The sequence below is a fragment of the Parambassis ranga genome, chromosome 2 (genome assembly GCF_900634625.1).
Source record: "Parambassis ranga chromosome 2, fParRan2.1, whole genome shotgun sequence".
NCBI classification, from domain to species: Eukaryota; Metazoa; Chordata; class Actinopteri; family Ambassidae; genus Parambassis; species Parambassis ranga.
This window is the reverse complement of record NC_041023.1, coordinates 8,140,490-8,165,159: the sequence shown is the minus strand read 5'-3', so window position 1 is coordinate 8,165,159 and position 24,670 is coordinate 8,140,490. Positions and strand designations below refer to the sequence as shown.

The 24,670-nt window shown below is 42.9% G+C and overlaps 1 protein-coding gene across 6 annotated transcripts in view; it reads right to left on the bottom strand.

Annotated features, from left to right (window-relative positions):
* The window catches only part of rbms3 (RNA binding motif, single stranded interacting protein), a 217,419-nt gene that overhangs the window by 113,474 nt on the left and 79,275 nt on the right, over positions 1–24,670 (bottom strand). For 4 of the 6 annotated variants that reach the window (XM_028432420.1, XM_028432383.1, XM_028432400.1 and 1 more), the window contains one exon: positions 10,073–10,230. In XM_028432420.1, coding sequence (XP_028288221.1) covers positions 10,073–10,230 — 158 coding nt within the window. The remainder of the gene's footprint in view (positions 1–10,072; positions 10,231–24,670) is intronic. The other 2 variants (XM_028432392.1, XM_028432415.1) reach the window with 1 other exon arrangement.

Genomic DNA, 24,670 nt, shown 5'->3' with positions numbered 1-24,670 from the left:
AAGGATGCACGGACCACCCAAGGGTTGTGCTTTAGACCTTGCCCTGAGCCTCTGGACACACTCTCCAAGGGTCTGTGATTATGTGAGTTTGGTTGATTACACAGTGCAGCAGTGCTTGGCACAGCAGGTAGGAGAACTGGGATCTAGGACAACCTTCTTCCATCTGTACTCACAGAAGGAAGAAGGTATATGTATCTCTTTTCAGGTATCTGTGCTGTATCTGCATATGACAATCCATCTGTTGTCGGCAGATGAAGACATTTAAACTCATTCCAAAGACAATGAAACCAGGCAGCAAACTCTGGGTCCGAAAAATGAAGTTCCAAAAACTGCAACACCTTGTATGGCCACTTGGCTTCAAAACTGAGATAATTCCAGCCCATCCTCACTAGGAAAATGTAACATGTGGTTGATAATTGTGTGTATTTCTCGCAGCAGTGGGGCAGGGGCTCTCACGACAATGGCAGCTATTGGCATAAAAGTAACCATGCATCCTATCTGGCTGACATATTATTGACTGAGGTCGTGTTGGTCAATTCACAAAGACTTCCACATTAACAAGCTCAGCTTTAGTTAATAGTTTATAGTTAGGGGTGCAGATAGTTTGTCCATTTTTACATACAGTCAGAATTAATACCACTATAAATGAAAGAGAGGGTGAACGGAACTGAACAGCTAAAAACAGACTACAGGAATGTAATTCTATCCATAAAAATCTATATTTCGTCGATAGTCGGCTGCAGCACATAGTGTACGATCCGGTTTACTGTGAAACTGATCTGCACATAAGAAGCACAAACTGCTTAAAGCCTGTGCACCTGTGCAGAGACATGAGGCAGGTGCAAAAGGAAGCACCACGGAGAACAATAACTGTGTTTTATCACCTCTCATAGTCCTTTACACAAAAATAATTAGCACAGTGGAGATACTGCAGCTCAAAAAAGAGAAGGCAGTGTTCTTCTCATGTAGGAGCAGGTGCAGCAGACACCCACCATCCAGATTTACTCTTTGCTCTGTGTAGCAAATATTACCCTCAGGGGTTTCACATGCTGAAAAAAGTACGTCTTATTAAGAACGTGTAATGATTATATTAGTACCCCTGTGTACCCATGTACTACAGAGCAGCTTTCAGTATTACCAGGTTTAGACCAAAGAACAACTGCGACTTGGCTCAAAATTGCTTCAGCATATTCTGTTTCATTTAGTCCAATCATCAGTAACACAATTTGTGGATATAGTGAAAACCACACCTACTGCAGTTAAAACACAAAACAGCTTTATACATTGTGTTTCCTTTAGTTAGGTCTTTGATGCTGATTCAAGGTATCACAGGTGTCACAGGTGCAGACACACACACACACAGAAGAGAGAACAGTTAAAAGACAGAAAAGAAATCTTTATACTCTTATATCAAAGATAAAAAGGAGAAACAGGATGTAAGAAGGAGCCAAATATAACAAAGATGACAGATAAAAACAAAAAATCTCATACAAATATCACACAAGTGTTCACACAAAGAATAAAGTGCACAAACACACACACACACACACATCAGTAGGAATCGTGTTGCTGGCTGAAAGCAGTGCATGGCAGCTGCCCTTGACTGGCATCCTTTGTGGTATAACAGCTGAAGTGTCCCACAGGTCGCACATCTCTGTGGTTGAGACAGGGCATCACAGATATATATATATATATATTTTTTAAATGGACCTAAAAGTCTGTGTGGATGTACCAATGATATTTTTAATTCTGCAAATGCTTGAGAGATGATAAACAGACTGAAGTGTCAGGGACAAGGCACAAATAATTCTGATATTTCTGTACGTTCATACTGATAAAGAGAACTAGAAATGCACTACCATGCTTTCATTTACATCGTAGAGGTTAAAGCTACAGTGTGGACCATTTTTCTTCCCCCTTATGACAGCGTATAGTTACAAGGTAACAACTGAATTATACAGAAACAATGAGACAAACACATAATAGCTAAGAGGACACACCGCCAGTACCAGAGAAGCTAAACGCACTTATTTTCATGACCTCTGTGCTAACGCTTCAGTACTGATGACATTTATTTATATTTCAGCATGAACATGACAAATGTTAGCAAAGTGAATGCAAAGTCAACGTTTAACCTTCTCCTTAAAAAAAATCAATTATGTAGTATATATTATATACTAACATGTTTACAATAGTGTTAAAACAAAAACTACACTATGAAATATGTACTGGCAAGGATAAGCTGCAATAAATCAAAAGGCTTCAACAAATTGGATAATTCCTGTTCTGGCTTTAGCACTCTATCTTTTTCTTGGCAGGAAGTCATTATGTTTTTTGAGGTGTTGGGAATCCCCCGTGTTTTGTTGGCAGGGTTGTGGTTAACAGGAAGATGTTTACTTTCAAACCTTTTATGGCTGTAAGTGTGGGAAGGACTTGGAACAGAAAGGTAATCTGATTTTAAGTGGTTGTTCTTTTTTCTTCTTCTTTACCTCAGTAAATGTCTTGGGGTAAAACCAAACTGGCAACCACCCCAGAATATGTAGTCCACTGGGGCATCAGACTGTAATAAAGTTTTTATAATAATCTGGGAGACAAAACAACATAATCAATGTGCAGACAAATGTCCATTCATCTTGTGTCTTGGCCAGTGTGTGTCATCACACCCGTCTGTTGAAGCTGGCCGTGGTCACACACACTGTGGTCATTAGCTGTCATCAGCCATTCAGATTTCAATTTTTCTTTATTTCCTCACTGATGTGATTTCTTTTCATGAACATTCCTTTCACCTGGTAAGTCTGAAATGGATGACAAGTTGATTAGAACCATTCAAACTTCTCCACCTCCCTAAATAATAGAAATGGATTGTAGCTGCAAGCAGCCATACAGCCGCCGGGCTCCAGTCAGGCAATTTATAAGGTAAAAGAAGGTAATTTAAAAGTTTGGGCATAGGTTCAGAATTCATTGTTAGGGAGTTAAATTTAAAACTATTCATTTTCACATTAAGAGATTTCCCCAATAAAAGAAAGTTTTAAAATTCAGATAGCCATGCAGCCTTCACGGAGAAAATTGTTCCCACAATTTAGTCCAAGTGACTCTAGAAGAGACTAGATCCCATTGCTCTGTTAGTTTGCATTGGTTTTCCATTTCTTACTATGTAAATCTTTCATGAATAATCAATTACTTTTTTTATTATCAAATTGAAACAAAATTTTACCAAAATTATACAATTCGGGATGGAATTCATTTACTTCCATTAGCCTCAACCTGAATGTGTTGCAAAAGTCATTTACATAAACCACACATTTATTGGCTTTAATATGCAAAAAGAAAAACTGTAGAATAATTTCTGGAGCAATAAATTAGAAACTTTGGTGTAAAAAAATGTAATTCCCTCTTTCACGTGAGGCAGTTTGAGAGGAAGAGAAGAGAGAGAGAGAGAGAGAGAGAGAGAGAGAGAGAGAGAGAGAATATAAGAGGGTTAGAAATAAAACTGTATAGTGAGCACAGCAGAAGAGCAGCAGCAGTGTACAGTGGTAAAACTTTAGCTTAAAGCCAACAGAAAACAGTGAGCATTGTGTATTCTTAAAGGTGGTCACACTATTGTGATGAAGTGCTATAACATCTGCTGTTTGTTTTCTGTATAATGGCTTAAAGTACGGTTCATGTCTTCATGCTGTATTTGTGTTTTATATGGATTAAAGAAACCACATGTAGCCTGACAAAAGTGGCTGTCACCATCTTGGCAGTGCTTGAGTCTACTTAACTTATTTCCACATTTGGGCAAACCAGATGTGGTAGAGTGGTGCTAATGCAGGATAGCAGCAGCTATCCTGCATTCGTCTATGTGGACTGACTCCCTTATGGAGACAGCCTCAAGTGGTCACTCAAGGAATTACAGTTATTTGGCACTTTCACTTCGGCTTCACTTTTCAGCCTAGGTTGCTGCTTACTCCTGTTTTCAGTTTTTAGCTGGTCTACTGGAAAAGATGTGGAAATTGATCGTGTTATTTATCCACATGGTAACTAACAGGAAGTTACAGGTTGGAGCAGGACAGCTGTTCACTCCAGACAAGGTGTCTAAGAAGAGTGCATAAGACAGAGCCTGGGAACAGCAACCATAAGTGACAGCAAAAAGCATTAGCTTGTTGTTCTGAGTGGTGCTAGTTACAAATTCTCACTCCTCTCTGTCTCTCACACGCACACACACACACGCACACACACACACACACACACACACACACCCCGGTCTTTTTCAGAGCCAGCCTTGCAGACTCGCCTCTGTTTGTTTGGAAGTGTCCAACCTGTCAAACTCACATGCCACGCACTGCTGTCTGATACGCACAAATGAACACATCTCATCTGTGCTAGTGCTGCCTTTTCTTTCTAGATACTGCTTCAAAGCGGGAGTCAGTGGAGAGAAATAAAGGAGGAAAGAGAGGAAAGGAAGAAGGAAGGATGGTGAGGTGGAGTCAGAGAGATCTCCTGTTTTTGTCCCTTTGCGTCAATCAGTCTTTCTGTATGAAAGACCAAAGACGCTGCTGCTGCTGTTGGAGCCTAAAACTTTTCTCCTTTGTCATACAGTAAGATAGAGAGAGAGATAAATGCAAAGGAGGGGGGGCTCACAGAAGACCCACTGAAATGCAAGTGAAGGTAAAAGGCAGCATTTTAAAGGATGCATTATTGAAGATTTAAGCCTAGAATTCATATAAACAACTAAATAAAAAGGCTATACAAGAAAATAACAGTGGGCACTGTGTCAGCTTCAGTGCTGAAGTGGACAAGTAGCTCTTTCCAGCCTCTAAATAGGCAAACTGTCTACGTGTCATGTATACAGTAATGGGGGATAAATAATTCAAACACAACAGCCCAAGGCTAAATCAGCTTCCCTGCTCGCCCTCACTCTAAAATCGATGTTTGGAGAGGAAAAAAGCATAGTATTTTAGTCCGCTTGCCTCAGCCAGTGATACCGAGGTGCATAGAGTTTAGCATGATAAAGAGAGAGAGAGAGAGAGAGTGTAACAGAGGATGACACAGAGAAAGAAAGGAAGGTGAAGAGAGGAGGGTGAAGCTGAAAGGCAGCAGTGAGAAAAACAGAGGGAGGCGTTCACAAGTTGAAAAAGTGGGTACGAAGGATTCTGGTTCCAAGAATAGCAGATGCTTCCACTCAATGTGAAGCTGTAGCTGTAGGAGTAGTTTAGGCATTCCTGTGGTTGTGTCACTATTTTTCAGAGGATAAGAACCACTATCTCTTTTATACCCTGAGTGACGCAAAACCTGACACTGCTGATAGACTAGGGAAGCGTGTGTTCGGTCCAAGAAAGGGAAAAAGAGAAGGGCTGAATTGGAGAGAGATGAAGAAACAAAGTTTAAAAAGCAGTTACACATATCTGTGTGCTGTGTCAGTCCTCGGTGTCATTCAGCTGTCTCACCAGCAAGTCTCTAATCCCATGGACAAACGCCAACTCCAATGACTTGGACTGCACCCGGCTGTCTCATCAAGGACAGACTTTGCAGTGTCCTTGTGCTTTGCAGCCCTGGTGAGTTTGGTTACATGAACCAGTTGACCACCTGCTGTCAGTGATCTGGTTCTCGCAGAGACCAGAACATGGATGATGGTGATATAACAGTCCAAGTTGGCATCATATAGCAAGGTAAGGGGTTAAAGTCGACTTTAATTTCCAAATAATGGAAATTAAAGTTGACTTTGTCAAAACAGTAAAGAATCAACAACAAGCAAACTTCAATGACAGTTGACGTTTTTGTTCTGCAGATTCTTGGCCTCTGTACATAGAGAAATCCTGACAAGCAAAAAAGGGCCAATAATATATGCCAGTGGATGTACTGCTGGACAGGTTGACGGGAAATTTGGGACTTTGAGGCTGGACTGCTGAGCCTTTTGCTCACACTTCTTCTCCCCTCTGTCAGTTTTTTGAAAAGGAGCCATGGGATGGGCCAGCTCTGATAGCTAGGCAGCTAATGTCAACACTGGACCTCGGAGAGTCATTAGGGATAATGTGGCGCTGTCGAGTGCCCAGGCCTCCATAAAAAACAGGTGGTCCCAGGGTCACCCCTCTCCCCCCCCTCCCCACCTCCACTAGTTAGCATACCGCACGCTCTCTCTTCTCCAGCTCCCTTAACACACACAGAGGTTATTTGCACAATTGGTGGTGATTAGCTAGATTTGGCTCTCTGTGGTCAGGTAAGTGCAGAGATGCAAAAACCCATGTGTGACTGAGGGCACAGCTGTGACTGAAATTGGGTGAGGAGAACCAGGAGGAGAAGAAGCGAGAATGCAGATGAAGAGGAGGTAGAGCAGAAGGAGTTGGGGGTTAGGAACCTTTGGGGTCCTTGGTTCTTGGCAGTGTAAATTCCAACATCACGCTGCTGGCAAAGAAACTATGTTTTGTCCCTGTTATTCCAGGTGTGGGCCTTCATAAAGAAACAGAGATCCCGATCTTTCTTCCTTTTATCTTCTCATTCAACAAACAGCTTCCAGTCTTTAAATTCTCCTTCTGGGATGGGGAGTGCTAACAAGAAAAATGTGGGTGCTGAGAATCTGGCCCCAGAAACAGACTGCTTTGCCCCAAAGTGATTTGGGGGGTTTGCTTGCTTTGTTAGCTGTTTGGAAGTGCTGGCTGCACTGCCCAGTTGGTGTTAGGGGCTTAGGGTTGGCCCGGCGCCTCAACATGGCTGGTTAGGCTTAAGAATTTTTCTCACAGTAACTGCTGTTCTTGCCGTTGCTCCATGTCTCTGTTCCTTCATCAATCCATCCACTCATACCGCTAGCCAGGCAAGTAGGAAGGCAAGTCTCTCTCACTATGTGGGTGTACAGCCAACAAATCCCCACTCCACTCCTTTGGCCTCTTCCCTGCATCCATATATCAGGCTGACGGCTGCAGAGAACCCGCCATCCAGCCAGCTGAATAAAACGGAGATTAAGCACCCACCCAAATCCACTTAATTACTCATTCAACAGCTCTCGGCATGTAACTCCAACCTCTGCGAGAACTTTGGTGTTTACTTTTGCTCCCAGGGACCACAAAAAAGGTAAAGAAGGTGGTTGGTCACAAAGAAAACTTGGCCCTGGTAACAAAATAATGGCTCACACAATTGTTCTTCAGTGCATGTCTAAGGTTTGGACAACAGAATGTGTCTAAGGCTTAGACAAAAACACTGTAGGACATGGTCTTTACTACATGTGTAGTATCTTTGTTATTCTGCAGTTCTTCTTCTTTGGTATTGTCTTAGTTCTTACAACAGCCACTGGAGGCCAGCTAAAAAGTGATCAAAACACATAGACCTTGATGTTAAAATGGCTTTGACTTTAGAGCAGAAATTAACCTGTTTGTTGCCTGGTACAAGAGCTCTCAATGGTCTCTGTAGACTGAGTGCCCATTATGAGCTGCCTGCTTTTGCAACCGGTCGCACTACACCGTTGTGCCTGGCACAACAAGGCATTAGTGGAATCAAGCTAGATGGGTCAGAGGCCAGAGTCACCACAGTGAGCTTTGGGAAATTTGTGACATCAGGGAAGATTTTTCTTTATACAAAGTTTAAGTAACACTGACCAAAGTAAGCAGTTTTTCTGGATTTCTGTAAATGCAGGAGTTGCATTTCTGTGTTTGAAGCAAAACCTGTGAATTTTGGGAGGCTTTGAGGCCTTGATGCGGGTTACTGGATCTGAACGTGACAGGATCTTGGCAACAAAACATTAAAAGTTCAGAAGGACAGGGTTACAGCCACAGTAGAAGGCATTTATTTTTTTGGCATCACTCAGGCATGTTCAACCGCCTCCAATCAGCAGCTACGATATGGCACGTTGTCAAGAATGCATCAGTTTGGCGGCGGCGTGTTTGCTTTTTGAGATAGCAGTGAACCCAGAGCTGCTTGTGTGTGACACAACAAACCCAGGCCCACAGATCAGCTTTGACTTGTCTCACTGCCAGCACTCACAGTAAAGCTTGAGAGTCATGTGGTACTGATGAGAAAGAATAACTAAGGCAGCTAATGTGGCTGCAACTCCACCATTTTTTAAAAAACTACTAATAATTTAGTGAGCGCTTTTTGTTTAATGTAGAGTCTTCCCTGAGGGAGCTGAAGGGGCCGAGGGCCAGGAGAGGAGGCGCTTTGTGCTGGAGGGAGGACCGGGCATTTGGGAAAAAACCTGAGGGGGACCCAGGGTGCTGCAGACTGCACACAGTCGCATGACCTTTTCTAGAATGCTGCCACCCGCCTGCCACTGAAACACAGTCTGGCTAATTAAAATTTCAGTGGCATTGAATTTTCACTGGCACAGCACACCTTAGGCAACCTTGGGGGCTCTTAGGCAGGCGATACACACAGAAGGGAAAGATGGGAGATGTAAGAAAAGAGGGAGAGAGGATGCAGAGGAAGCAGTTAAACAAGAGGACAGCCGCTAGAGGACAGCACGACAGATCCAAGCAATAACAGGCCAAGTCAGGCACTTTTCATCACACACAGGAGAAAAGCCATATATTAGAATGCAAATCTACATTCACAAACATGCACACTCCCAGGGTATTTTACATAAGCTCCGACATGGTTTGCCCTTCCAAATAGTTATGCTCAAAATATTCAAGATCATATGGAATTAGAAATGAAATTGAAACTGTCCAAGTCTGTACAACTGGGTGAAGGCGAGAGCTAAGCCAGAAATATCCGATGTCAAAATGCTGAGTGCTTTTCCAAATCTTATCGGCTGACTCTCAGGCTAATGGAATCTTGATGGGTCAGTTTCAAGAATAAATGCATGACTTATGACATGGCTACCGGGAGCATTACCAAATATACTGGACAGCATGTTCTCGTCTCCAAAGGCTCATTGAATAATTGGCTACATTTGACCAGGACATTTCTGGAAATATGGCCAAGAAAAGGTTATGCAACCAGACAGACTCGCTCATGGCCTGTATTTCACAATCTGCTGGCCTTGTCTCCATTAATGATCTTGACCCCCTTTTCACCATTTTAGAAGTGAAAAGGGCTTAATGAAGCTGAACAAAGCTGCTTGTGTGTGTGTGTGACAGAGACACAGACAGAAAAAAAGAAAGCCTGTGTGACTGTGTGTTACAGCTTGATGAGGTCTTGGTCTGTGATTCCTGAGGGAGGTGGTCCAATCTAGGCTTTATTAGGCCTTATTGAGCTGTGTGCAGGCAGGTGTGTGTGTGGGTGTGTGTGTTTTCTCTATCAGGAACATTTTGCAGAGCTTTATGAGTACCTTTTTTGTGAGTCTCTAAAACACACTCAGTTGGTAGCAGTTTAATGGGGTGTGCAAGGTATTGTGCATGGTCCTTTTCTCATGCCTGTAATTTTCCTTTTAAAGATGAACTTTTTAGTTTGATCACATCATTTGTGTACATGCAGCAAAGCCTGTATACCTAAAAGTGGATCTAGGCATGTCTCTTGTACTGTGTAACAAATAATACACAACATATAAGTGCTGTGTTTGTGACAAGTGATTGTTGACATGACAAATGCACAGAGCTCTATAAAAATATATGTGAGGTACAGAGAATTTTAACCTAAGAAGCAAAACTTAGAAATATGATCTATTTCAGCAGGTGAGTGAGTAGCTGACTTAACTAGGACTAGACAGGTGGGCCAGTTTGTGCTGCCATTTGGCTGTTGGCTGTCAGCTTTGTGGTTTGATGTCCATGAGCTGTAGCTACTATAAATTCTCAACACAAAATATCTTGTGTCTCTGGGCTGTCAGCTTTTTATTCAGGTATTAAAATATGAAGAAAAAAATGACAAGAAAAAAAAAACAGCAGAAATAAAATGTGATAAGATTTTTTTCTTCCTAAAACCTATTTATCATCTTGTATCTTGTATTTCAAAAACAAATATGGAAGGATTAATAAGCACCTATAAATTAAGACATCAAGGTCAACATCCTTTAAACCTTATCACTGCAGAACCCATAAAGTGATTAAAATGCCATTCTGGCCAGCACACAATTATGCAAATGAAAAAAGGAAAGATTAGATTTGTGGTATTGGCAGGACTGACAGAGTAACCTCTGTATTTAATTGTAAAGGCTCCCAGTACTCACGGTTGGCAGAGTTTGATGAGGTCCTGGTCGGTGGTCCCAGGTGGCAGGCCTCGAATATACAGGTTGGTCTTACTCAGCTGCTCCGCCCCTCCCTGGCTGCAGCTGTTGGTGCTGGGGCTGGGAGGAGCCATGGGATGAGGGGGTGGAGCATAGGGCTGCTGGGAAAAGAAACAGAAAGGAAAGGTTACGATTTAAAGCAACTAAGAATATGCTTGGTTTGTGAAAGGTCTTTAAAGGACAGGCGAGAGGTGAGGTTTCAAAACATTTCTGAGACAAGAGTGCAAGACGTATCTTTTGCAGAAACAGCAGGCGCTACCAGCTGAGTGTCATTGTAATTAGGAAAGAGGACATTTTATTGCTGCTATGAGGGTCACTGAGAGATAAAAACCCAGGAGCAGATATTAACGAGCTACAATTTTCAAAACAATCTCAGAAAACATTGCAGGGAGAAATAGTAAAAAAATAAAATAGATTTGAAAAAACTATTTCTGTCACCTCTGTGCAATAAATTATGAGTGCCTTGTTAGTGTGGGTGAGTGGAGTCAAAATGACAAACTTTTTTTTTTAATACTTTAAGTAAACACTTCACTAAGGAGACGCTGTGAAATTGGAGTTCATAAGGCTTCCAGCAGCCTATAAATGATAGCAACTTCCTGCTTTCTACTAATACCCTCAAAACCAATTTCATTACACTGTGAAACAATTTACACCTCAGAGGGTGAGATCCTGACGCAATAATCCACGCAAGCCTGTTTTATAAACATCTCTATAGGAATGTGTTTTTTTTCCAGCAATTTCCAAAAATGTATTCAAAATGCATGCCCCTCTTTGTTTCTCTCTTTTCCCGTCCCCTGCTCTCCTCGTGAGCTTGTTGTGCTGTTAGCGTAGATTTATGGTATAGGAGTCAGGGCCCCCTGCTCACAGCCCATTTATATCTCTATTGCAGGGACGCTGCACATCGTGACAGAGAGAGAGAGAGAGAGAGAGAGAGAGAGAGAGAGGGAGGGAGCCAGGACCCTGTGGGCATGAGCAGAAAGAGAGAGAGAGAGAGAGAGAGAGAGACAACAAGAGAGAGGGAGCGAGAAGGTGAGCGAGAGAAGAAAAAGAGCACACTGCAATATAGTACATGAGTGATGGATGAAACAGAGAAGAGGAAAAATGGACAGGGAAAGAGGAGGACATGACTAAACACCACCACTAGCTCCAGTTAACCACGTTAACCCTTATCCTCCCCAGAGAGAAGCTCAAGACCTCATACCATGCTGTAAAAACACACGCACGCACGCACGCACGCACACACACACACACCATTAGCCCTCCAATCTGCGCCACACGTTAGCAGCGACTGCCGGAGCATGGCTGATTTGATGCGCTATTTTAAGCGTGTGTGCCATGCCAGCGTGTCGCCTCCCACTCCTCAGACAAAGAGCCGGGGTCCCTGGAGCGTGAAGAGGGAGCCACGTCCATCAATGGACGGCCAATTACCACGCTGAGCTAAGTGGAACTGATGGGCAGCCACTCACTGTGCTGGACTCACACACACTGTACACTTGTCTGCACGCACACACACACACACACACTAATGTCACGTGATAAGGCAGAAACACCTTTTTCACACGGAAGCCAAAACAGACAGACAGAGAACAGTGAATGCCTTATAGTCTACGAGACATTACTGTCAGAGCAGAGGAATGTTTGGGACAATTCAAGACTCAAAAAAAACTGATTCAATTTAATACGAGACCTGAAAAAAGCTGCAGATATTTAAGGATACGTTTTGAAAAGTGTCTGAGAGGGAAGTGGGGACTAGCTGGAGGAGTGGATGTGAGAGGCAGAAGATTCTCAGTGTCAGCCAGTGCTGTCTGCACTGACAACAACTTTACACCTGTTTGTCTGTTTTGTCTCTCCAACCCTCTGTGCTTTTAATACAGCAGAATCCCCACTAAAGCCGCTCTCATTCAGATATTTTTCTGTGTGCGCTTTCAGACAACAGAGCGAGTATGGAACAGTGAATGAAAGGCGGCCCTACCTTCTCTCTGCATAGTCAAGCTGCAAATGTTATTATGTATTAGGCTATGATCAGAGAGAAAGTACATTTTAACGAAAATCTTCTACTGAGCATGCACAGAATGCACTAATTAAATATGCATGGCTACAGCATATGCTTATTTATTCTGTTACTGACCCTGGTAATCTTTTAGGAAGTCAGGTGTCAGACAAGTTTTACATTTAACTCTGCAGGTCTGACCACCACACACAAATCCTACTTTACCCCCTCCTCCAGCAAGCTGCGCCTCACACTGCTTTGGTAGCCTTGGTTGCACAGGCTTGAATGAAAAAAAGCAGAACTCGTCTCCAGTCATTCACGTTTCCATGCTGTGGCAGAAGTATAGAAGAATCTTAATCTCTTGAGTGCTCCATGGGAGTTATTTTCTCCCACTAAAACTCACTGGAAAATGCACAGCTGCAGTTCAAGCTTTGACTTTGAGGCTTTCACCTTACGCCAGCACCCCCCCCCCCCCCCCCACACCTCCTCTTCTCGCCTCTTTGTTTTATTTTCCCCTAGTCCACTGTAGCTTAAATTACACAAAGGGTACTTAACATACTGTGTGATGCGTACAAATTTCACCAGCAGAGTTGCTGTCAGTGCTGAATGTTAATTGTAAGCCTATTTTTCTCAGGGTTTCCTGCTTTGTTTTAGCCCTTTAGTTTTTACATACGCCCCTTCTTCTCCTCCTCTTCCTCCTCCCTGGGCTCAGGGCTTGGCTTGCATTCTGGTCTTTGGAATTCATGTGTCCCGCCCTATCGATTTGCTTTCATTTTTTAAGGTCAGAAGCTGAAATCTTACACAATGAGGCATGGAGGGTCAAAACCGGCCCATTACTTACAGTGCTGGGGGGAAAAAGGCAGAGAGCGAGGTTATCCAAGGGGAAAGGAAAAAAGGCTGGAAGAGTCCCCTGGGATAAAGAATGAACTGGGTGTTGAGGGCCTCAAAGGAATGGTGAAACACTGAGTGGATGGTGAGTGTGTTTAATAGCAGATATGAGGAGTTCAAAAGTTTAGATATGTTGGAATAAAGGAGGCTGCGCATTCTTGTAGTTTATCCAATGCTGCGCACTTGTGTAGCTGATGTGTGTAGCAAGTAGAAGCATCAGCAGCTAAATAATAATAAAGCCAGTGTGGAAGTGCAGTTCTGCCAAGTGGCCACTTGAGGCTGGCACAAAGCGAATTAGGCAAAGTAAAAACAATAAAAAAACTCTTCAGGCTCTGGTGGTTGACTGCATGAAGGCTTTGTCTATCTCTATATACAGTGTATTGTTGAATAACTTTAGGCATTGAGGTTTTACATGCATGGGAGATAAATTAGTGAGACAACAAATGGCTGCTCCTTCAGCACGCAAGCACACACATTACCACCAAAACCCTTTCAACCCTTTGTTTTCAATCCAATTCTCCCTTGGCTTCCGCTGGTCGCCGCACTGGAGGTTAATAACCTAGCTTGTTTCTCTTCTCGGACAGTTTCATGACTGCTGTTTACCCTCCGCCTGTCAGCCTGCTGCTCAAATATATAACAAATACTGGCCTCATGTCAAAATGATGAGGACTGAATACAGCAGTTGACAAAGGGTGTTTTGGCAAAGAGGTGCGGAAAAAGGGAAAAGAGAGGGAGATAATAAAAAAGAATCCAGATAGAAAGAGTTTAAGAGGGAAATAGAAGAGTGCGGCAGAATAGCTGGTTATGACACTTCAAAAACCTCCAGGTGGTAAATGAGAAAAACCTCCATTCTCCCTCCTCCCTACCCAGCTGTGACATGCCGCTACAGAGGCTTACTGGGGATTTCAATTTGCCGCACTGTATTTTAGACAGGCAAAATGGTTTACACAGGCCCAATTTACTGAGCCAGCCGTGCAGGGGGGTTCGCAGCCTCTGTGACATGCCAGGGAATGTTTATGAGTGTATTAAGTGAGGATGATAAATCTAGCCTACGTTACATAGGCTGAGGGCACACCGCGTTGCGCTGTATATATTCACACACACCCACACAAGGACAACACACATTTTTTAATAGACCATAGCTAGCCCTCTTTGTCACTGAGAGGGTAACAAAAAGAAACCATGTTGTACGATAACCATGTCACTGTAATATTGAACTGATTATTTTATGATTTATTTCAATTTAGACGGGCAGCAAGGATAAATAGGATAATTTTCTTACATGTGTTTTTGCAGATCTGCAAAGTTCCAATTTTTTGTTGTTATGTAAAATGTTGAATAACAATGTAAAAGCATAGTATGTGAGTACATACAGAGAGGAGGGCAGCCGTAGCACTAATTGGAATGAAAGCACGGCTGTGGCATCCCTGCTGCACTCTGTAGGGCAGTGACTGGGGGAGAGGCGGCTGTGCACCAGCGTGGTAATTGGCCCTGATTTATAGGAGGCCAGAGCAGCCAGTGAGAGCTAGCTCAACATTGGCACAAGGCCAGACAAGGCCACACTGTCAATATCAGTAAACCAGCCTAACCCTGCTCAAACCCCCCCACCCCCTGCGGCCATGACACCACTACTCGAGATCAGCTGTCACCGTGCAGGAGGGTGCACATGTGTGCATGTCCCTGTGTGGATTTCCTGCATTCTCTCTCTCTATCTGCCTCAGACAAGTCATTCGAGTGAGACACGCACACACAGAAAACCTGCCACAAAAAAATGACAAGCAGCCTTCTTAAATTGAAGAAAGGAGAAAAAAAAAGCCTCAGCTCATTCTCCATTAATTCATGCTGGCAAAGTCTCTGCAAAGACTCTTAAAGACAAGCATAGTCCCAGAGGCATTCCTTCCAAACTGCCAGAACTAACAGCTAGCTCGGCGGTCGGCTGCATTCACAGCAGCCTCTGAGCACGGGAGGAACATAAATCCCCCATCCATCCTGGATAGCTGCTTCCAAACCTTTAGCCCTTAAACATGTGTTTTGAGAACCGCAGCTGCATCTCAATGCTGAAAGAAGAGGGAGGGACACTGGAAGGCAGACGGGAAGAGAGCTATTGCCTGTCCTCCTCTCGTTTCCACGCTCTGCTCTTTTTCTCTTTGTCTGTGCCTGTCTAGGTAAACCCATAGCCCAAGGAGTGAATAGCAAATCATCCCCAATTCACCTGGGAATGCAGCGCTGCTGATTCTATAGCCAAATGTATCCTAATAGGGAAGACTGAGAGCGCTCTGTATGCGGGGGCATGGAGAGAGCGAGAGAAAGAGAGATACAGTTACAGGTATGAATGAAATGAAGCCAAGGCCTGAGAGCAGTGCCAAACCGGAGAGCAAAGAGGAAAAAACACAAGGAAGGAACAAATTAGAAAAAGACAGATTAAAGTAAAAGGGATATTTTGACAGATTGATTCTCTGGGCTCCGCTAAATGTGTGCGCCTCAGAAAAAAAGCAGAGATGACAGTAGGCCAATGCTGCTGCGGACAATGACGCAGGGGGCTGATTTTAAATGTGCTGATAAATAGCACTCTTTTTCTCTCTTCCTGTTTGTGGTCCTCTCTCTCTCTTCCTCACCTTTTTCACTAACTTTTTTCTTTGCTGTCTCTTGCTCTTCTTGCTTTCAATTTAGGTAAGCAATGCTGTGTCAGGACACCATACAGAGTCACAAGGTTGAAAACACAGGTCATAGTTTCTGCAGGGGTGAGAGCTGGAGTGCATACATGCTTTTCTGACAGAGAGGACAAGAGCTATGGAGGGAAACAACACCATGATGCACTGTTTAAAAAACGCGAGTCATCTGTTTTAGCTGCAAGAGGGTGACATCATGGGGAAGAACTAAAACATATATTCATGAAGAAAAATCTAAATCTAATCTAATTGAATTGCATCTTTATTGTAAGCCTGACATAAGATAAAAAAAAAATCCATCCAAAGGCAACAAAAGGATATCAGAATTTAATGTCTAGTCTCGGCCAGAAAAGGGCTCAATACTTAGTCACAAATTACCACAGCTAAGATGACTAAAAACATGTGCTACAATACAAGCATATGACCTGGAAAATAGCTGAGATTTTTATCAGGAGACAAGGCGGAGGGCAAAATGTGAAGGCATCATATGATAATATCTCTTAATGATATTTTTACAAATTAAAAGTGGTGCCTTGGGATCATTTTTAGTGATTTTAGGATTACTTTTTCTTTTAAATTGAAGTCAGAAAATACATAAAAACATGTAGCTATTATTCATTTCTTGATGTCCTTGTACTTTGTCTATCTCAGCTTCTTTTTGTTTAGGACCTGGGACAAACACACAAAGGATACAACGCACATCTTTTACATATTAGGCCAGAACAGAAATCAACATACGGACACCATACGCTTCTATGTTTATACCACCCCACTGGTAACCATAAACCTGCTTCTCTGTGGACATTAACAGTCAGCCGGTGTTTAGGTGACATAAATGGGGCTAAAGTGTGTTTGTCAAGCGTGATTACGACAGTTTGGCTGCGAGCACAGTGACCGCCACAGAGGGATACGTAAAAGAAAGTAGAGAGTGAGCCGTGGGGCAGAACCAAAGTGAAACTCGACGGACATAAATATTTGGGCTGATTTGTCATCATTACGGCCAGCTGGGTCTGTTTGCGAGCTAGCCAGTGTGGGAGTGGAGACTGCAGGATGGCTGGAGCTAGGGGGTGGGAGGACAGGGACAGTCATTTAAAGACACAGGGAGGCCAGGAGAAGGACATAACAAGACAGAGAATGCTGTAAACTTTGTGCATCCGCACAGCCTAAACATCCTATGTATTCACAGATAAAACAGAGAAACTGATTCCATTCCAGGATGTTAATGTCAACACTACACCTGACCACTTCTCTGGACCTTGCAGGTAGCAGGTCCATGTGACAGACTCACCATCTTGTGCCCAGTGGCAAACTCTACCTGCAGGGTTGGTGCCAGAGGTAGAACTATTGCTCCTCAACATTGTCAGTCATCCTGATTAGGATGCTCCCTGGATACCTCCCTTTAGAGGTCTACCAGACATGGCCAGCTGGTGGGATTTTATTTCCTGGGTGGCCTGGGATCCCGCAGGATGAGCTGGTGGGAGTAGCAGGAAACAGCGAGGCCTGTGTGTCTCTATTACCGGATTTGCAACCAGAGAATGATGATTCTGGTGAATATAGGAAACAGTGTACAACAGCCAATCCCCATTTTTGAGAAGGTAAAACCAGGAAATGTTTGGCATTTCTGCTCAAGTTACTGAGTCTTGCTGGAGAATTTCAACACATTTCACATGTTTGAACAATATTACTGCTTGGAAAGCCCTCCCTCACCACAGCTCTGGACCCAGAAGGCCCTCAGCTCCATTTCTGTGTAAAACAACAGCTACAGCCATACTTAGACAGAACCAACCACCACCCCTACCCCCCAGCCCTCCCTCCACAATCTCTAATTGGGCACATTCTTCAGGAGTCAGTTATGTTTTCACAGGAAGTGTAAGCACAAACACAGGACTGTAGAAGATGTGGAAAGGAAGGAGTGAGCAGTATTGCTGTCTCTCACTGAGACAAATGTCTTGAAATACAGTCATGCACACTTGCTGGCACCCTGCCCTGAAATGTTGTCAGGCTGCAACTGTGGGCCTCTCTCTCCTTCAAAAATACATCTGCACACACATAAACCACATCCTGCATGTTAGAATAGCCTCACTGATCTTTCTCTGACAGTCCAAGAAGACCAGTTTGTTGACAGACTTCCATTTCTGAATGAATGACTATAGATAGCTGAGCAGCTGACGAGTTACTGCTGAGAGAGAGAGAGGAAGAGCAATGGAACAGATTGATGGAGAAGAAGCTTGACCATTTTTTACGCAGCTCTCTAGACAAACAAATTTAGGTCTCCTCCTTCAGAAGGTCAACTGTGCTCAAATTCATAAATAAGGCAGTAATTGGTGCAGGAGCGGTACAGAGGCCCTAAAGGTTCCCAGCAGCTTAGTGCATGAGTTACTGCCTGACACTGACCTCAGTGTGTGTGTGTGTTTGACTGTGTGCCCACTGCCATATGTTAAAGCTACTATGTAATGTTTGCATAACTGAGCAACGTTAACATTGCTTTTACAAATAGCAGACTTGTGCAAGCAGGTATTGCTCTTCATCAACAGCAAGTACAACCATGTATAAGCCTACACATGTTAGATATAGATAAGGAGGTCCTTTGTTATCAGTAAAACCTATGTCAACATACAGACACACTTCAAATACATTAAATAATGTTATTGTCTGCAACTGAATTGTCCTTCCACTGCACTGCACTGACAATATATGGCACCTTCCTACAGTGTTATACAGAGGTGTGGGCGTGTTAAATTGTGCTTTAGAACACAGCTACTGTGAAATTTGTCAGGATCATGTCTCAAACTGTCTCCTCCGTCTGACACATTGTGTGACGATTGACACACAACAAAAGCTCAGGCTTAAGTTTATGTTCATTAAAGCCAGTCCCAATTAGTTATACACAGAAATATACAGGGAGATATTTAAATATTGATTCTCTCTGCTAGGTTTAGTTCTATGTTGGGTATTATCATCAGTATTCAGTGTACATTTGTTAACATCCTATATGTCTCTGGAGAAGTCTAGTTAACTGGCTTGGACATGCAAGTCGTAGAGGCCTTTTACTTGGTGATAGCATATATTTATACACCCAAACACAGAAGATAAAATCCCCACAAATGCAGATAGGTATGTAAAATATGTACAGGAGAGACCCAACATCCTGTTCCTTTTGAATATTCAGTTTCTTTCAAATGCAAAGTAGATGCACAGGGTCTGGAATGTCACTTTTGGCCCCTAAGGAATATACTCAGTGAAGCGTTTCTGACAATTGCCAGGCTAAATACTGGCACTAAACATCAGCCGCTGTTGTGGCAGGAAGGCTGCCTCAGACAGCCATAACAAATCAGCCAGGGAATGGAGAATGGTTGGTTCGTGGTAGATTTTAGGGTTATTTTATGACGTACATCTGAAAAACATATCCAGGGATTTCGCACAGGGATCCTAACCAACCAGACTGTTGTTCCTTCTTTTACCCAAAGCCAGGAAAAGCAGGTGTATAAGCAGGAGCAGGAGGAAAGGAATGATGCTAATCTGTTAAACATACATAATAAACTGTACAGAGATAAATTAAATGAAGCACAAAGTAACTCAAATATCCACATATTTGTCTATATGATGGCTAAAAAGAAAACATTATTGTGTGAAAACCAAAATGGGCTTTGAAATGGTTCCACTCTCTAATTGCAAAGTGAGCTGTAAATGAGATTTTGATGGATGTGAACTTCTGGATGAGTTTGAGAAAAGGTCACGGAGCAGCAGGCAATGAAACCAACAAGATTCACTTTTTTTAATGAGAAAAAAAGAAAAAAAATCAACATCAGTGCACCTGTTTGGAGATCAAATATTTCCACTACACACACTGAAATTTCCAGTCAAGCTACTAAACGACATCTGCATCTGAACATTAAGTCCTCGTAAAAAGCTTGTTTTCCCCACACTCTTACATCTTACTGTCATTCAGTGGACCATGCACCCTCTTGTTCTCCTTAAACCTCCATAACTGAATCCATCCCCCCCATAGTCCTCCGTCCATCCTCTCCTCACCTTTTCCAATCCATTCAGTCAGCTCTCATCTATCCCTAAATCCATTCCAATCCACATCTTGCTGCTCGGCCTCCTTTTTTCACTCTGCAACTCTCTCCTACTTTCCCCTCCCCGTCTAACAGCCATTGGGGAGTTTTTACATAGTGTTGAACAGAGTTTAGTAGGCCAAAGAAGACGCCGTGCCAGATTCTGCACAGCGTGTTAAGCAACTATCCCCCTTGAAGGAATATCAGCATTACTCAACACAAAAAAACCCTGTATCCACCCGCCTCCTTGGGCCTAAGTGCACACTGCAAAGCTGCTGTCAGCAGCAGACAGCGATGCTATGCAGGGGATTGTTTTACTCAGGGTCAATGGGAGAACAATGCAGCATTGTCAAATCTGCAGAATCTCTGATTGCCACTCTGCCTCTGTGCACCTGGATGTGTCACACCAAGAAAAATGTGTAAAGATTAAATATTTCACTTTATATTCTTAAAGGGGTTTCCTGTTGGTCTGGCACAATGGCATGACTGTTGAGAGAGGGACTATTCAAAAGACCCTCCTTGAGTGATTTAAAGGAAGAGACTCAGCCTCTTCTGGGCAGACCATCCTGCGCTGTCAATCCCATGACTTACTGGAAACCAGAGGGGAATGATCTGTGCTTCTCAGCTCTCACAAGCAGAGTTCAATCAGTGCGGGTGTGCAGCTTTATCCAAAAGTGTCACAATTGTGTGATAAATAAAGTGAGCACTGTCGGGCAGCCGGCAAGAGCGAGAGATATAAGATGGTAGAGGGGGAGGAAGAGAGAGAGAGAGAGATAGAGAGAGAGAGAGATGAATAGGGATGCAGTAGCCTGCCAAAAGAGGAGAGGTGCAGCGTCTGAGTTGTCTGGACCTTGGTAGTGTGATTTATTCATGAGATAAGTCACCATGGCTGTGGAACAGGTGAGTGTAATGGTGTAATGTTTCCCCGTTGCCTGACTGCTTGCCTCAGTGACTCTGGCCTGCTGTGTTCTTGCCAGGCCGCTGGAAGAGTTTAATGCATGCAACACTTGGACACAGAGCAGGATCACAGCCAGTATAGATAAACACAGGCCATCTGGGTTAAAACAAACTCGACGGTGATCCTATCAGTCGTTCTCTTCAAAGGTAACTGAAGTTATTCCTTCTTTCCAGTTTATGGAAGGTTGTCAGAGAAAAAGGTTTACACTTTATTCATACATTTGGCTTCAGCAGGGATATAGCGTTTCTCTAAACAGCATGTTATTTTCTATCTACTACTGTATCTATTCATAAACCTTCTCTTGGAGTCTAGTTTTGTATCATAGAGCAAGCTGAATGGCTGTAATTTTCTGAAGAACATGTGCAATTGTCCCATATCAGCAATGCTGTTAAAAGGGGTCTCTCACTCAAAACAACATTCTAAAAATACAGAGCAGGGATTGACTTATTTTCTGTTTATGATATTATCCTTGAGTCTACCCTATGACCTCACCTGCAGAAGGTTGAAGAGTAGGCAGTTACAATGAGTTTAATGCACAAACAATTTACACTATTAAAGGAGGCTAATCTTATATATTATATAAAATGATCTCTTACAGCTCCCCGTCAAGGTGACCAGAGATTCTCTCATTCTTTGTTTTCCAATATATTTTCATAAACAAAGAGACAGGACAAGGTTAAACTCAGTGGTGGTCCAGCCTATTGTGTTTGCTAAAACTATTTTTTTTTTACCCTCCATTTGAGACTTTTCATGAGACGATAGCACTGGACTGTTATTGTTGTGGTGTGTGGCCTTCTATTTTTTGGCTGAATGTGTAGGGTTGGGCTCTGAGAGGACATCGTTTGCTCCGCTGTACCGACACACACATTACCACATGAACAGGAAGCTCCTCAGCGAGGGCGCCCGCCAGCAGCAGACCACCTCTTAAATACTCCGAGACAGCAGAGTCATTGTGGGACTGAATTTGAAGGAGCCTGCCTGCAACAGTGGATGGACCATTACCATCACAATGAGCCTCATGCTGTTTCTTTTGTGTGTTTGTGTGTATGTGTGTGTGTGTGTGTATATGTGTTTACTTTACTATTGAAGCCCAGCAGAACAAGGAGGTGAGGCTTGCCACACACAGAAGGCCAGAGTGGGACTTTTTTGGTTAAGAAAGAATGTGCTGGAAATGCATAATTGATTAGTTACAGGCTCTTTTAAGTCCCAAAAGCAACTTGAGTAATCTTGCTGCAATCCTTTCAGACTCATCTTGAGGGTCACCGATGCTCTGCTTCATATAGGTATTTGAATCATCTTGTAATATAGGATGTATCATCACAAATGTTTCTGCTGCAGGCTCAGATTGGGCTAATTAAAGCAAAACTATAAAGCAAAACAGACTAAACGAAAGCGTGTCAATAAACAGTCTGATGTTTGGTGTGTTACTGCTGGACGGCAGCTGTAGAAAGGGACTGAAGATAATGAGACTGAGTCACGATTTGGAAAAGTAAACGACTCATGACTGACAAGGAAACAGCGCTCTCTCTCACCTCAGTTCAAGTCTGGTCCAAGTTCAGGTCAACTGTCTCCACATTTGTTTTGGGGGGGAAGGGAAAAACGATGCTGTGGTGATTCTGAAGACCTCTGCTCATCAACATTACTTGAATAGAAAACAGCACAGCAGCAGCTGCCTCTGACACTGAAGGGTCTGCATCATTAGACTTCAACACTTCTAAGTGAGTCTATTTTTGCCTCCATGGCTAATATTAGAAAAAGGAAATAGCCAAAACTTTGATGACACGCAACTGAAACTGTATTACTGAAAGACAACATCATTTAACCTTAAAATAGAATAGGAAACTGTAGATGAACTGGTATTTTTGGGACATATCCTCCTTGTTTTCTTTATCTAGTCAATCCAAGTAACACACCATGCAGTGAAGGAGTCTACAACCTGGAGATTAGAGTGTATATGTCACGGTAACGATCAATGTTACATTCACTCATCATAATTCCTTAAAAAACATGAAAAAAAAATGATCAACATAATTTTGTGCCACTAATATCATAAGAAATAATACAATGTACTAAGAGGATAAAGAAGTCTACCATAATTACTTGTCACAGAAAAAATATACATTTAATATCTGATGTTTAAAAGCTATTTTGAGTGTTTTCTGGGTCTCATTCTGCTGCCAGTAGCATCCCTCTTACATGCATATTTTCGAAAACTGTGGAAATTGCCGGTTTTGTCAAACCCCCCGGGGAGAAAAAAAAAAAAAAAACTGAATGCTGAAAGGAGACAAGAAAAGAGAAAAGAGAAAAACAGAAAGAAGACAAATTGAAGGACATCATTTCTGTGCAGTTTCTGGATTCCAGCCTGAGTTTAGAATTACATGTCATTGTGTATGTGTATTTCAGACAGGGGAGGTGCACTGATAAATGAGCAGAGCGCCACTCTTGTAGGAGCATTACACTATTTTGGCCCGGTGGTTTTTCAGGAACAACAGAGAAGAAAACACTGTAGCTAATGCCAGCTAAAGGGCACTTAAGCTATTTCGGTGACAAACAGGACCGTGGTTAATGTATATTACTGAGCAGAGATTGAACCAGCCATTTCTGAGTACAAGCAAGCGGGCGAAGGAGGCAGTCAGGATCTCTATTTAAAGACATCTAAGAGACCAGCATTCTTTTCTCGCCTTGTTCCCTGCAGCAAAACAATAAATAACCAAATCTCGAAACACTTAAAAGTCCTGTCGTGCCACAATATCCACATATATCCTTCCCTCAGCAGTCCTGTCCCTCCTTATTTCTATTCCACAACATTAAAAAAAAAGTCATTCACATAAAGAAATCTGTCTTGGCTCGCTCTTTCTTCCTCTGACAGACTTATTTGACAACTCTGCTACATTAAACAGCCCACTGGTGAAAAGAAAAGGGGAAAAAATAAAAAGGAATGCATCCAATTATTCATGCATAATGATAGCTGTGTTATCCAGTAAGGCAGGGGCTCCCACACAAAGCACTTCCCTTTCTCCATCGAATACATCTTAAGTACTGACAATCGCCAGGAGTCACACTGGACGGGCACCTAATTTCGCAGCGTTCTCGTCATTCCTCACAAGTTACAACCAATTGGCACCGCCTCAAAGACATACAGTATTTATGACATTATGTGACAGTCCTGAGAACACTGATGTGGTGTTCCCTTAAAAAAAAGCAGACACATTAGCAGGCCTTGGCGGACACCATCATCAAGGGGGTCATGTTTCAGGCACCACAGTTGGCTGGAGCCCCACGAATAGAGAGTTAACAAGCAGGACCCCAACCTCCTCCCATCCAGTATATGGCTGTGAAGACCTTCTATGTTGACATGAGCTCAAGGTTCACAGCACCTCATTGCCTTAGCTACTACCAGGCAATAAATTCTACAGCAGGAATGAATTGGTTGACCTCGAGGGTAGCCAGTGTTGCAAGTTGCAATCTAATACCGTGATTATCCCATCAGTCTCTCCTTTCCTTTTTCCATCACTCTCACGCATGCATGCTATGGAATAAACTCATTTATACAATTTGTTGTTAATTAAAATCACCTCTCACACTGCAGCTCAGTATTGTTAAGGTTTTCTTTACTTTAATTATAGTATGTTGTTGCAGACAGGCTTTAATAGATGCAGCTGTGGTGCTCAGGTGGCCTGGGCCTCTCCTCCTGTCTCTCTCTCTTGCCCTCCGTCACTCGCTCCTATATCGACAGGGCGCACTTAATAATTCATGGCCTGTAAGAATCGGCATGCTCTAATTGGTGGGCAGGCTTAATGCTGTCAGTACTGCTGGGACCAAAAACACAAGCAGCTATAGTGTTTTCCGTTGTATTTTTTTTAAATTCATTCTGTTTTTTCAAACAAATCAAGAAAAAGATTGACATGCTTTTCTTTGGTTTCATGTTAAAAGGCCCCTATTGAAATTCAAGAAGCACGTTGGAGCGCACCAGTTCAT